Source organism: Myotis nattereri, assembly GCF_964212035.1.
Source record: "Myotis nattereri genome assembly, chromosome: 15".
NCBI lineage: Eukaryota > Metazoa > Chordata > Mammalia > Chiroptera > Vespertilionidae > Myotis > Myotis nattereri.
In genome coordinates this window covers 33,358,544-33,373,579 of record NC_138090.1, presented here as the reverse complement: position 1 = coordinate 33,373,579, position 15,036 = coordinate 33,358,544, and the positions used below count along the sequence as shown (strand labels likewise).

General features: G+C 45.2%; 2 protein-coding genes across 2 annotated transcripts; one reads left to right on the top strand and one right to left on the bottom strand.

The window, feature by feature from the left end:
• Positions 1-544: 544 nt before the first annotated feature.
• On the top strand, positions 545-2,150 carry LOC308530273 (adenylyl cyclase-associated protein 1-like; the record flags this gene model as incomplete). Its single annotated transcript, XM_081106817.1, has 1 exon — positions 545-2,150. One exon carries the CDS (start codon positions 545-547, stop codon positions 1,970-1,972), a length of 1,428 nt encoding a protein of 475 aa, XP_080962943.1. The 3' UTR covers positions 1,973-2,150.
• A 2,904-nt stretch (positions 2,151-5,054) lies between these two features.
• COX6B1 (cytochrome c oxidase subunit 6B1) lies at positions 5,055-12,291 on the bottom strand. The gene is made up of 4 exons (XM_081106866.1): positions 12,164-12,291; positions 10,033-10,149; positions 7,420-7,520; positions 5,055-5,217 (listed from the first exon to the last, which is right to left on the bottom strand). The coding sequence occupies exons 2-4, from the start codon at positions 10,136-10,138 to the stop codon at positions 5,164-5,166; spliced, it is 261 nt and encodes an 86-aa protein (XP_080962992.1). The 5' UTR covers positions 10,139-10,149; positions 12,164-12,291; the 3' UTR covers positions 5,055-5,163.
• Positions 12,292-15,036: the final 2,745 nt, after the last annotated feature.

Sequence of the window (15,036 nt, the reverse complement as noted above, 5' to 3'; positions counted from 1 at the left end):
ATTTGGAAACAGCCTAAGTGCCCATCAACAGATGAGTGGATTAAAAAACTGTGGTACATCTACACAGTGGAATACTATGCTGCTGTAAAAAGGAAGGAACTCCTAACATTCGCAACAGCATGGATGGGCCTGGAGAGCATTATGCTAAGTGAAATAAGCCAGTGGGAGAAAGATAAAATATCATATGATCTCATTCATTTGTGGAATATAATGAACAACATAAAATGATGAACAAAAACAGATCCAGAGACAGAGAAACATCGATCAGACTGTCAAACCTCAGAGGGAAGGCAGGGGAGGGTGGGGGTAAGAGGGAGAGATCAACCAAAGGACTTGTATGCATGCATATAAGCCAAACCAATGGACACAGACACCAAGGGAGTGATGGTATGAAGAGGGGGACAGGGGGGCAAAGGGGAGATAAGGACACATATGTAATACCTTAATCAATTAAGAAAAAAAAAGTACAGGGGCGGTTCTTGCCGGAAGTGGAAAGCGGCTGTTCGCAGTCCGGAGGTGAAGCCGAGCTCTGAGGTGGTGCATTATGGCTGACATGCAAAATCTGGTAGAAAGATTGGAGAAGGCTGTGGGCCGCCTAGAGGCAGTATCCCATGCCTCTGACATGCACTGTGGGTACGGAGACAGTGCTCCAAAAGCAGGAGCAGTTCCCTATGTGCAAGCATTTGACTCACTGCTTGCTGGTCCTGTGGCAGAATACTTGAAGATCAGAAAAGAGATTGGAGGAGATGTGCAGAAACATGCGGAGATGGTCCATACAGGTCTGAAGTTGGAGCAGGCTCTCTTGGTTACAGCCTCTCAGTGCCAGCAGCCAGGAGGTAATAAGCTTTCTGACTTGTTGGCTCCGATCTCAGAGCAGATTCAAGAAGCAATAACCTTTCGGGAGAAGAACCGAGGCAGCAAATTGTTCAATCACCTGTTAGCTGTCAGCGAAAGTATCCAGGCCCTGGGTTGGGTAGCTGTGGCACCCAAACCTGGTCCTTATGTGAAAGAAATGAATGATGCTGCCATGTTTTACACAAACCGAGTCCTCAAGGAGTACAAAGATGTGGATAAGAAGCATGTGGATTGGGTTAAAACTTACTTGAGTATATGGACAGAGCTGCAGGCTTACATTAAAGAGTTCCATACCACCAGACTGGCCTGGAGCAAAACGGGGCCTGTGGCAAAAGAACTGTGTGGATTGCCATCTGGACCCTCCGCTGTATCAGGTCCTCCTCCCCCACCACCAGGCCCACCTCCCCCACCAATGCCTACCAGTTCAGGGTCAGATGACTCTGCTTCACGTTCGGCACTGTTTGCGCAGATCAATCAGGGGGAGGCCATCACACATGCCCTAAAACATGTACCTGATGACATGAAGACTCACAAGAACCCTGCCCTGAAGGCCCAGAGTGGTCCAGTACGAAGTGGCCCCAAACCATTCTCTGCACCTAAACCAGGAGTTAACCCATCCCCTAAGCCAGCCACAAAGAAGGAGCCGGCTCTACTTGAACTGGAAGGCAAGAAATGGAGAGTGGAAAATCAGGAGAACGTTTCTAACCTGGTGATTGATGACACAGAGCTGAAACAGGTGGCTTACATATACAAGTGTGTCAACACAACATTGCACATCAAGGGCAAAATTAACTCCATTACAGTAGGTAACTGTAAGAAACTCGGTCTGGTGTTTGATGACGTAGTGGGCATTGTGGAGATAATCAATAGTAGAGATGTCAAAGTTCAGGTAATGGGTAAAGTGCCAGCCATTTCCATCAACAAAACAGATGGCTGCCACGTTTATCTGAGCAAGAATTCCTTGGATTGTGAGATCGTCAGTGCCAAATCTTCTGAGATGAATGTCCTCATTCCTACAGAAGGCGGAGACTTTAATGAGTTCCCCATCCCCGAGCAGTTCAAGACCCTATGGAATGGGAAGAAGTTGGTCACCACAGTGACAGAAATTGCCGGATAAGCGAAGTGCCACTGGGTTCTTTGCCCTCTCCCTCACACCATGGGATAAATCTGTATCAAGACGGTTCTTTTGTAGATTCCCTCTACCTTTCTGCTCTTAAACTGCTTCTCTGCTTTGAGAAGCACAGCTACCTGCCTTCACTGAAATATACCTCAGGCTGAGATTTGGGGTGGGCTAGCAGGTCAGTTATCTTCTGCAGGAAGGGGCAGCCTTTTCCTGTCAGCTCAACCGCACCACCAGTCTGCTCCTACGGAACTGCAGGCCAGGACTGGTGTGTTTCAGCTTTCAGCCTTTGGGGATTATTCCACCAATAGTCTTTTGGGAAGAACAAAGCAGTCCCCAGGAATTAACAGCTCAGAAAGTTCACACAAATTAATCTTTTCCTAACAATGAGCATGAGGTAGCAGAAGCTGGTGTGATTCCAGCTGGGTCTTCTAACAGACTAATTTTTCACTGTTGACAAGTGAGGCAAGTGTTGCATTGGACCAAAGGCTGAAGCTTGGCCATCTAGCATTCCAAGCAAAATTGTTTCCTCTAAGTATTCCTTTTATTCTGCATTCCATCGGGGCTCCACCTGAACCTGAGACAATAGGTTCTCCTGTACCAGTTGCTGTGGCAGTGCCTGCACCCAGGCCAATTTAGAGTCTTGGACCCTTTCTTTCTCTGGGATCCCTGCCCAGCACCTTCTTAGAGATGACATAAAAAGAGGGGGGGGGGGGAGGAAAAACGCACCATTCTAAGGAATCTGGCATTCCTTCCTCCCATGCTAGGTGCCTGTCATCCATCTTCACTGTCTCCATTGCTCTGTCATGCTCAACGGCTTTTGGCTTCTGTCCAGGAACCTGAACAAAGGACTACAATCTCCACTGTAGGCTGGTTTTCGGTTTTATGTAAGAATCTTGCACAGCATTGCTAATATAAATTTCAGTTTTTCCCTCTAGGACAAACACATACCAAAATATGCAACTTTTTTTTTGGTGGGAAGAGATATTGTCCTGTGACTTCTACCCATTTCCTGAGGCCTGTAGAAATAAACCTTTATCTACTTAAAGTTATACAGAAAATAGAATAAAATTAATACCAAACTTGAAAAAAAAAAAAAAAAAAAAAAAAAAAAAGTACAGATCAGGGAGTCCTGGCTGGCCTGGAGCAGAAACTGAAGGAGTGCAGGATGCAGGAGTGCAGGTGTGTGGACCTCAAGCTTACTGTGGAGATGAAGGACAACCTGAGAAGGCTGAGGCCACACCATAGCACTGGGTACCACTGTGGACACTGCCACAAACTGTATTCGTCAACTCTGCAACAGCAGTCAAGAACAGACCTCTTTGGCTCAGTTGGTTAGTTGAGCATCGTCCTGTGCACCATATGGTTGCTGGTTTAATTCCTAGTGAGGGCACATGCCTGGGGTGGGTTGTGTGCTTGATCCCTGATAGGGGGTGTGCAGGAGGCAGGTGATTGATGTTTCCCCCTTTCTCCCTCTCCCTCTCAATACAAATAAATCTTCAAAAAAAGAAAAAGAACAGACCACTTTCTGTCACAGTCACAAGCAAAGGCACCGTCCTCCAGAAAGCCAAGGAACGGGAGAAGAAAGGAACAAGTTTGGAAACAAGTTTCATCTAAAGACTAAGATCTGTCAATATGGGCCTGGTGACAATCCTGCTTTGTTCAAATCTTCAGTAAAGAAGCAACTCTGTAAAAGGGAAGGAGGTCTCACCTCTGGTGAAGTAACACCTGGGGCTGAAGACATGAATTTCATATGCAGCTTCCCATCTCCCACGTCTCTGGAGAAGAAATCAGGGAACTCAGTAAGGATGTTTCAGCTACATGTACCTGTCAAAGCTGGAGAGGGGGGTTGAAGTGGGAGTGGGTGGAGATGGAACAATATTCTCCAGAGCTCCCCACAGTGGTGTGTCACAAATCAACTTCATGGGTGTAAAACAATGAAAAACATCAGGACACGTTTCCGTAGAAAGGGCAAGCACTGTTCCATGAAAGCTTGTTTCCGTTATGTGCATGGTTATGTGCTGTGCATGCGTGTATTGGGAATGTACGTTCCTGTGGGCTGCCATCAGAGTGGAAAGCTGCTCTCCTAGAGCATGCTTAGATTACAAGCTCCTTGTTAACAATAACAATAGATAATGATTAATAATAGCAACACTTACAAATGTATTTATAAACACTTCTAGATGTATGGGCTATCTCTAGAGGAAAGCATGGGAAACTGCTATTGGTGGCAGCCTCTGGGCAGAATTAGGTGATTGGGGTCAGGGAAGTCCTACATCTTGACTTTTCACTGGATGTCATTTTTCATTTGAAATTTTCACCATGTTTCTTTTCTTTTCTTTTTTAATAATATGTTTTTTATTTCAGAGAGGGAGAGGGAGATAGAAACATCAATGATGAAAGAGAATCATTCATCAGCTGCCTCCTGCACGCCCAGGCATGTGCCCTGACTGGGAATTGAACCATGTCCTCCTGGTTCATAGATCAATACTCAACCATTGAGCCACACCAGCCAGGCACATATGTGTTTTTATTATACTACTAGAAGCCCGGTGCATGAAGGTTCACGCAATAGGCCTTCCGTACCCTGGCTGCTGGCACCGGTTTTCCTCCGGCACCCGGGACCCAGGCCTTTGGTTCAGCCACAACGGAGAAGCCAAGCCTCGAGTCTTCAGTCTTTGCTCTGTGCCTGTGTATGCAAATTAACCGCCATCTTTGTTGGGTTAATTTGCAATAGTCGCTGATTGGCTGGCAGGGGTAGCAGAGTGACACTAATTTGCATGTTTCTCTTTTATTAGTGTAGATTTTCATCACCTAAGAAAAGTTTTAAAAATTATCTGACAATTAAGGGAACATACACATAAACTTCAGCATATACAGGTGCTTAAGGCTATTTCATATAATCATTCATTCTATTGTCTGGCACAGAGAAGGTGGACAAATTTTGAAAGAACAAAATTAAAAACAAAACAAAATTAAAAAATACTCACTCTGAAGCCCCTCTTACTTGTCCAGGTACTACTTCCAACCCAGGCTCTTGCCCAGTAATCCAGCTCTTTTACACACACACAGTCTTACATTTTTCCAACAAGTATTTATTATTAGTTAAGCCATGATTCAGGATTCTAGGGTGGGATGTACCCAGGCCCCCCTTCACACCCCTGGGAAAAGGATGGAGGATGCCCAGTTCAGATCTTCCCAGGAAACGTGCCTTCTGCCCGGCGGTCATCCCAGGCTGAAACCTGTGGAAAGAAAGCCAGTGTTATTCCCATTGTTACTCTCTTCCTCTATGGGGAAACCAGATGGGTGGACTTCTTAATTTTTCTCGCTTTGCCTACTTGTTTATTTCTTCAGTCAACTAATAACCCCAGTACCTACACAGTTCCAGGAGCTGGGGAACCCGCAGTGACCAGAAAGATAAGAATCACTGTGCTGCGTGGCTGGCGTGGCTCAGTGTTTGAGCACCGACTTATGAACCAGGAGGTCACAGTTCGATTGCCGTTCAGGGCACATGCCCGGGTTGTGGCCTCCATCCCCAGTGTGAGACATGCACGAGGCAGCCAAGTAGTAATTCTGTCTCATCATTGATGTTTCTATCTCTCTCTCCCTCTCTGAAATCAATAAAAATATATTTTAAAAAAAAAAGAAAAAAAAGAATCACTGTCCTGAATGAAGCTGTCACAGCTGAACCACTAAAGGGGTGGGGGAGGAAAAATAACACAGAAAAATCCCCAGCTTACTGCAGGGCTGTTCATGGGGAGATATGTGAGGTACAGAGCTTCAAGAGAGTGGCTATGCTCTGCTTCAGGAAACCGAGTCAACACTCAATGATGTTTGTCAGAATAGAGGAAAGAAGAAATACTAGGCAGCTGTGAAAAAAGTAAGGCTGATCTATGCTCCAGCACAAATAGATCTCCAAGACATAGTCAAGTGCAAAAAGATGCCAAGTGGAATAAAGAGTAGGATACTAGTGTTAATCACAGATGTAGTCAAACAATTCGGTTCTCAACCAAGTTGTTCACAGATATAATGTTGAACAAAAACTTCAGTTCTGACAACCCTTTCACACTGATACATCAGCATGAAAAGAAGCGTCTCTCACGCCACAAACAAAGGAGAGGATGTGAGTCACTTTACCCCTAAACCTCACTGCTTGTTAACATCTCAGGAAATTTTGCTGTGAATATATATATAATATTTTGCTTTTTAAAATTTTTTTATTTTTACTGATTTCAGAGAGGAAGGGAGGGGGACAGAGAGATAGAAACATCAATGATGAGAGGGAATCATTGGCCGGCTGCCTCCTGCACACCCCCTACTGGGGATGGAGCCCACAACCCAGTCATATGCCCTTGACTGGAATGAAACCCGGGACCCTTCTGTCGAAAGGCCGACACTCTATCCACTGAGCCAAACTGGCTAGCGCATGCTGTAAATATTTTTGTTTTTGCTTTTGTTGCTGGCAAAATGGACAATTAGCACAATTTTAAAGCATAAAGAGGCCATCAAGTGCTAATGTTGTTCAATCTCCAGACAGGGCACACAACAAGCAACCAATGAATGCATAATTAAGTGGAACAACAAACTGATCCCCCCACTCCCATCTCTCTCCCCCACCCTCAAATAATCAATAAAATTAGCCCTGTCCAGTGTGGCTCAGTTGGTTGAGCACAGACCCACGCACCAAAAGTTTGCCACTTCCATTCCGGTCAGGGCACATGACTGAGTTGCAGGCTCAATCTCTTGTAGGGGGCATGCAGGAGGCAGCCAATCGATGTTTCTCTCTCTCTCCCTCACTCTAAAATCATAAAAACAAATTAATTAAAATAAAGAATTTAAGTTATCAGGGCTAAAAGGACTGACTGCCTTAGTGTCCATATTTTTTTTTCTTTTTTTTTTCTTAGTGTCCATATTTTTTAGAGATACACATTAAAGTAGGAGGGGTGAAATGACATGCTGGGATTCACTTCAAAATACTTCAGTGACAAAAGAAAGAAGAAAAAGAAGAGGGATAGATGAAGGAAATGTGGGAAAGTTTTGACATTATTCAATTTGGGTAATGGGTATATTTGGTGGTCGCTGAATTATTCTACTTTTATGTATATTTGAAAATGCTCATGATAAAAAAGGACAGGATTGCACAAAATGGTGAGCTCCACAGGGACAGGAACCCAGCACTGAGTATATATCTACAGAGTGCGTGAGCAAGATGGATTTAGCAAGAAGACAGCTCTGGTCACCTTGGCTGAGAGCCCTGACTTATTGAGTGTATCAGTGAAAGAAGAAAAGGAAGGCAATTCTAGGAAGAAAAGGGCAAGTCCCATGGACAGTGCGATGCCCTGTCTTCCCTCTGCCTCTTGCAGCTGACCTCCCACCAAGTCACCAAACCCCTCTCCTAAGACCCCCACCCCTGTATCCCAAGGGCCCCAGCAGGAATCACTTACCCAGGATACGGGGCACAGGGACTTGTACACACGCCGGTACCATTCACACACAGAGACATCACCCCCTTTAGCAGTCATTGCCTTCTCACAGCGGTGGAAGTCTGTGAAAAAAGGGGTTCATGTTCAGCCCAGTCAAAGGACTAGGACACTTTAAAAAAAAAAATACTTTTGATTTCAGAGAGGGAAGGAAAGGGAGAGAGAGATAGAAACATCAATGATGAGAGAGAATCATTGATCTGTTGCCTCCTGCATGTCCCCTACTGGGGATCGAGCCCTCAACCTGGGCATATGCCCTTGATTGGAATCGAACCTGGGACTCTTCAGTCCACAGGCCAATGCTCTATCCACTGAGCCAAACCAGCCAGGACTTGAACACATTTTTTAACAAAACTCATAGAAATACCCTTTTACCAGATACACACACACACACACACACACACACAATTTTACAAAGAATGTATTCCCTTACAAGTGCACTAAAAAGGGTTAGATATAACTCACTAAGTTGACTTTGCAACCTCTTGAGAACTGCTGTTTAACTGGAAATCTCTGGGGTCAGGCCTTAGGAGGTTTCACTCACTGGGTAAGAGCATTGGCCCATGGACTGAAGGGTCCCGGGTTCGATTCCAGTCAAGGGCATGTAGCTCGGTTGCAGGCTCTATCCCTGGCCCTGGTTGGGGCACATATGGGAGGAAACCAATCGATGTTTCTCACTCTCTGTCTTTCCCCTTCCCTTCCATTCTCTCTAAAAATCAATGGGAAAATATCCTTGGGTGAGGATCAACCATAAATAAATAAATAAATAAATAAATACATTATTTGTTAAAAAACAAAAAACAAAACTCTGGGGTCAGGACTGATGGGGCAATATGAAGGGCATGTGCAGGGATAATGGAAATCCAGAACCAGGGCAAAGGAAGGGGAAGATAGTCTTGATGCTAAAATGCTGGAGTCTGAGAGAGGAAGACAGGCATGGGATAATCTGGTTTTTAAAAGTAAGCAATTAAGCCCTAGCCAGTTTGGTTCAGTGAATAGAGTGTCAGTCTGAAGACTAAAGAGTCCCAGGTTCGATTGTGGCCAAGGACACATGCCCGGGTTTCGGGCTCGATGCCCAGTGGGGGGCGTGCAGGAGGCAGCTGATCAATGATTTTCTCTCATCGATGTTTCTATCTCTCCCTCTCTGAAATCAATAAAAACATATTAAAAATGAATAAATAAATAATTTTTTAAAAAGTAAGCAATTAAGCCTGGCTGATATGGCTCAGTGGTTGAGCATCAACTCAATAACAAAGGGGTCACTGGTTCGATTTCCAGTCAGAGCACATGCCCAGCTTTTGGGCTCAATCCCCAGTGGGGGGCGTACAGGTGGCAGCCAATCAACGATTCTCTCTCATCAATGTTTCTATCTCTCTATCCCTCTCCTTTCCTCTCTCTCTAAAAATCAATAAAAACACACTTTTTTTTTAAAGTAAGCAATTAATTAGCCTTGGCCAGGTAACTGAGTTGGTTAGAACAGTGTCCAGATACGTCAAGGTTGCAGGTTCGATCCCTGGTCAGGGAACAACAAGAATCCACCAATGAATGCATAAATAAGTGGAATAATGAATTGATATTTCTCTCTCTCTCTCTCTAATCAATAAAAAAATAAATAAGTAAGTAAATGTAAGCAATTAATTTTTTAAAAATCAATCCAGGTATTCCACTTCTGGGCACATTCCTTAGAGAGAAAAGCATTCACATGGACATCAGATTACACCTATAAGAATGTATATAGCAGCATTACTCCTAAGAGTCCCAACCTGGAAACCACACAAGTGACAATGAATAAAGTGTAGAAAACTTTACAGCAATGAAAATGAGCAAACTACATGTCATAGCACAGCTGAAACTTCAAAACTGTTGACTTAAAAAATTCAACACAAAAGAATACATACAGTATTTATAAAGGTCACAAAGAGGCAAACCTAAATGTGATGAGAAAACCAAAATATGGTTGCCTTAAGTCAGTGGGGTTACATCTCTACTGGGGAGAACAGGGTGTTGTGCTCAATACAGGATGTGCAGTAGGCAGGAGAGTTCAGAGTTCAGGCAACATCCACTTTTTTTTATCCAGGGGTTTACACAGGGGTTCACTTTAGAATTATTCATTTACCTGTACATTATGTTTTCTGTACTTCCCGTATGTATGTTCCATCACATACATACACACACACACCTTATTTTTAAAATTGATTTGAGAGACAGAGAGGGAGAGAGAAACATCAATTTGTTGTTCCACTTGTTCATGCATTCATTTGTTGCTTCTTGTATGTGCCTGACCAAGGATCGAAACCACAACCTTGGCATATCAGGAAGATGCTCTAACCAACTGAGCTACCCAAGCCATGGCCCCAAATAAATCTTTAAAAAAAGAAGTCATTGTAGGAACCAAAGTTTGTGGCACTGGCCCAGACCTTGAACATAGTTGATAAGGAGCCTAGATCCTGTGAGGTAGGATGTCCATAAATAAAAAAGGCTTGAGATTCGTGGGTCCCCAAGGAGGCAAGAGGTGAGCAACTTCAGGTATGGGAACAGGGGAAGATCTGCATTCCCCCACCACCATGACCTGCTTACCCAGGTAGTTCTGCCAACAGTTCCTGGTCTGGTTCTGGTTGGGGAAGCGGCTGTCAAAAGGAGCAGTCCGGTAGTTCTTGATTTTGGTCTTGATGTCTTCTGCCATGTTGCTGATTCCTAGAGGCAAAGAGAATGGGTGTTAGCAGGGGTTGTATGGGGCCTGAACCTGACCATGTCAGTCCACCCAGGCCCAATGGGGGCCCAGATACAGAAGATGGGCTGGGTGTGAATAAGCCACTACCCCAGTGATGGCGAACCTATGACCCGCAAACTCATTTTTTTGGTTGATTTTTCTTTGTTAAATGGCATTTAAATATATAAAAAAAATATCAAAAATATAAGTCTTTGTTTTTCTATGGTTGCAAATATCAAAAAATTTCTATGTGACACGGCATCAGAGTTAAGTTAGGGTTTTTCAAAATGCTGACACACTGAGCTCAAAAGGTTTGCCATCACTGCACTACCCCCTCCCTGTCAACATACACACACAGCTGTGAAGGACAGAGCAAATCCATACGTCTAAATGTGTAAGTCACAGCAAGGTTTGGAGGGAGGGGCAACTCCTTGGTAAAATTAGGCCTTATCTGTCACAAAATAACACTAGCTAACAGGCATTGAGCGCTTACTACAGGCCAGGTGCTGTCCTACACTCTTACAGCTTTGCTGCTGCAGCCAGTCTAATAAAAGATAAGAACTATTACTGTCACCATTTCTCAGACAAGTGTCTAAATGACTTCTCAAGGTCACATAGTATACAACTAGTGGAACTGCACTCAATCATTAACATAATGTACAATGCAGAGATTCTTAATGTCTTTGGTGCCACGAACTCTTTAGAGGGGTCTAGTGATCCTTTTCTTAGCACATGTTTAAGTGCATTAAAAAATTGCACAGTCCTGACTGGTTTGGCTCAGTGGATAGAGCATCGGCCTGTGGACTAAAGGGTCCCAGGTTCGATTCAGGTCAAGGGCACATGCCTGGGTTGCCTGCTCCATCCCCAGTAGGGGGCGTGCAGGAGGCAGCCGATCAATGATTCTCTTTCATCATGATGTTTCTATCTCTCCCTCTTCCTTCCTCTCTGAAATCAATAAAAAATCTTTTTAAAATGGCACGGGCTCACAACGATAACTACTATATGTAGCTGAGGTTTTATTAACCACTACAGTTTTGAAGTAATCATGAGTAAAAATATTTTGTGCTATCTGCAACCATTTGATTGCTGACAAAGTCACAGATGCTAGCATTCCTGAGGTTGTTGTCTCCATGCCTAACTGAAGCAAATGCTACATTTCAATTAGAGGTTAGTAAAAATGCAGACGTAACTTCCCTCACTGGAGTACTAGAACCCCTCGAATTCACAGGGTTAAAAAAGACACAGGGTTAAAAAACCTCTGGTACAATGTCTCTTATGAGGTGACACACAGTTTTCACCAGGGAGCCTGAGAGAAACTGCCTCTATTCCAGAGATTTCGAGGAGTCGTGGGTTTACGCCGAGGTGAGCGAGCCGGTATTAAACTGAAGCGATCCAAGGCAGTGTGGGGATCTGGGACGCCAGAGTAGCCTGGGGAAGGAGGCGCGGGAGAAACGAGGCCGGTGTAGAACACCAGCCGCTGGGACACAGATGGGTCGGAACAGTAAAATGGGACGAGATCTTGAACCGCTATTTGGATGAGGGTGGGTCCGGATGACACTGTGACCCCTCCAACGCCCAAGGGGAGAGGAGGAGCCAGACACCAGGGCGCTAGGTTGCGGCCCTGGCAAACTGCGGGGACCCACGCCTGTGGCCCGGGGATTAAGGGCACCGCCGCCCAAAACACTGAGTCCAAATCATGGTCGCTGGCTAAGCAGCTTAAGACCTCTGAGCCTCCGTTGCCTCACTGTCAAAAGGGACAATTACAGCCTGGGGAGAAGGGGGAGGACTAAATGAATTAATATAAGTCACTTGGAATGTTGCCCGGCATTAAGGGAGAACTAAACGTTAGCTATGACTACTAACCCAACAGAACCCCAGGCCCCCGCAGGAGGCCGAACGCCGCCGTCCGGAAACCTCACCTCGCTCTCGGGGAAGCTAGGATCGGGTTCCTCAGTCCCCCAGGATGGGATGCCGGGTACCCGAACCCTCGGCACTCACCTAAAGACGCCCCTGAAGCCGCTCGCAGCTCAATGTGACCTCAGCAAAGAGACTCCTCCGTCTGACCGGAAGCGGAATTAAAACGGGCCGGAAGCCGGCGGGATAGGTGAGTCTTTCCCCGGGGCTAGAGCGCCCTCGGAAAGGCGGTCCCTGAGGCAAGTAAGACTACGCCCATTCATGAGAGCCCCAGTCTCCTATTGGGCTGATAGCTGTTCATCAACACTCCAGGCCCAATCATAAACTTGCACCGACTAGTGACAGGTTCTCATCACTTCCTTGGCTTTACCTGGAGGAAGAAATTCTGTCTGGGTCCTGATGCTGGCTCGAGAGTGGGCCTGGGAAAAGACCCGAGCGGGAGTACCCTTTTCGTGCAAGTTTTATTTGTTGAATGCCAGGTACTTTTGTAAGGGTTAGAGATGCATCCTTGAACAAAAGACAACCCATACTCTCTTTATGATTATTTGAGGTCAATTGTTGGGGTATTGAAAAAGAACCAGCCTTTCTCGCAGGGTCATTTGTCATGTTAAGAGCAATGCCGGGACTCAACTTCCAAACCCCAGAAAGATTTGGGTGGCTGAGGACTCAGAAATCAGTCCTGCATCACGGAGAGGAGGGGTTAAGAATTAAAACTGGGTTCTGTGAAGGATCTGGCAGAAATCGGTCCATCTGGGAAATTGGCAACTCTATTCTTCTGGACAGTTGTCCTTGACTCCTGTCTTTCTCTCACGCCTTCTAGCTGATCTATCTAGAAATCCTGTTGGCTCTGCCTTTAAAAATATACTCAGAATCTTCTGCCATCTGGTTCAAGTCACCAGCACCTCCAGCCTGGACTATTACAGTAGCCTACTCCCTGGCTTCCCTTCTGCCCTCCACAATCAAGTCCACTCAGCCAGAGGGACCCTGCTAACACCTGTCAGATCATTCCCCTTCCTTAACTTAGAACCCTACCCTGGTGTCTGGTCTGACTTTTAGTCTAAAGCGAAAGTCCTTACAAATGACCTACACAGTTGGGCCCCCCTTTTTACCCTCATCTCTGTAAAAACTGATAAAACCTTATTCAAAATGGAGTTGGAAAATCCTGAAGGGAGAGTTCTCATGCACGCATAATGAAAAAGAAAGATGAGAATTATTTTTATTTTTTTTTTAAATATATTTTATTGATTTTTTACAGAGAGGAAGGGAGAGAGATAGAGAGTCAGAAACATCGATGAGAGAGAAACATTGACCAGCCGCCTCCTGCACATCCCCCACCGGGGATGTGCCCGCAACCCAGATACATGCCCTTGACCGGAATCGAACCTGGGACCCTTCAGTCCACAGGCCGACGCTCTATCCACCGAGCCAAACCGGTTTCGGCAAGAATTATTTTTTAAAAAAATATTTTTATTAATATCAGAGAGGAAGGGAGAGGGAAAGAGAGGTAGAAACATCAATGGTGAGAGAGAATCATAGAGAGGCTGCCTCCTGCACGCCCTCCACTGGGGATTGAGACCTAAACCTGGGCATGTGCCCTGACCCAGAATCAAAATGTGACCTGGTTCTAGGTAGACTCTCCCTAGAGCAGTGATGGCGAACCTATGACACGCGTGTCAGAGGTGACACGCGAACTCATTTTTTTGGTAGATTTTTCTTTGTTAAATGGCATTTAAATATATAAAATAAATATCAAAACTATAAGTCTTTGTTTTACTATGGTTGCAAATATCAAAAACTTTCTATATGTGACACAGCACCAGTTAAGTTAGGGTTTTTCAAAATGCTGACACGCCGAGCTCAAAAGGTTCACCATCACTGGACTAAACATTTGAAATTGCCATCTTGTCAGCCTCTATCTCCCTTCTCCACTTTATTTCTCCATAGCACTTATCCTCTCAGACATGACATCCTTTTATTGTGTTTACCTTCTTTTGTTTTCCTCAATGTAATAGAAGATCGTAAAGGAGCAATTTTTGTCTTATTCACCATTGTATCTCCAGCACCTGAAATATCACCTGGCACATAGGAGGTACACTATAAATATTTGTTGAAAGAGTGAATTTCTTGTGTGAATAAAGCGCCTAATGGGGACTGGACAAAGGAGCTGTGGGAAAGAACTGCTTTCATCCTCCTCTTGGTCTGGCCTCCAAACCCTCCCATATACTGTGTTGGGTGCAGTGCCCAGGTCTTACTGGGTCAGGGGCTTCTTATATTCTGTGTTCATCAACATTGTAATTATTTGTGGAACTACCTGTTTATATGCCTTTATTCACTCCCTTCAACAAGATCTTCCTAAAGCCCAAATCCTTTCCATGACTAACCTCTCTATGGTTCCCCTGTGACCTCAGGACAAAATCCAGGCTCCTTAGCATGGCCCCACAGATTCTTTGTGAACTGACCCAGGGTCCTCTCTCCAACCACAGTGATATTTCAGTTCATTGAACAGTGCTATGAGATCTCCTACCTCCAGGCCTCTGCCCATGCTGCTTTTTCTGCGTGGAACATTCTTTGCCTGACTTCTAAAATCAGCTGTTTTTTCCCTCCTAGAAGCTTTTCCTGACCTCCTCTTCTCAAGGCAAGGTAAGGTTCCTCCTTTTGGATCCCTCCATACCCTGGAGTTTTCCTATCCAAGCCCTGACCACTCTGGGCTGTCCCTGTCTGGTGATGAGTCTGTCTCCCTTAAGGGCAGGGTCCAGAGTTGCCTTAGTCACTGCTGTATCACCAGCATTCTCCACAGGACCACTCAGAAAGCTCTCTTTAGGGCCTCAGTAGTTTCCAGAATGGGCAGGCTCTTCTTGGAGTCTAGGTCTGAGTTCTGTGTTCCCCAGCTTGGGTGGGGAAAGAGTAGATGGCTTGGGGGGAAGGGGGGAGGGGGGAGCGGGAGGTGGTGGTAAGCA

Coding starts and splice junctions, on each gene's coding strand:
- COX6B1 (XM_081106866.1), bottom strand. CDS start 10,138: ATGGCAGAAGACATCAAGACCAAAATCAAGAACTACCGGACTGCTCCT. Junction 7,521..10,032: donor CTGTTGGCAGAACTACCTGG/GTAAGCAGGTCA, acceptor CTTTTTTCACAG/ACTTCCACCGCTGTGAGAAG. Junction 5,218..7,419: donor CCCTGTGCCCCGTATCCTGG/GTAAGTGATTCC, acceptor TTCTTTCCACAG/GTTTCAGCCTGGGATGACCG.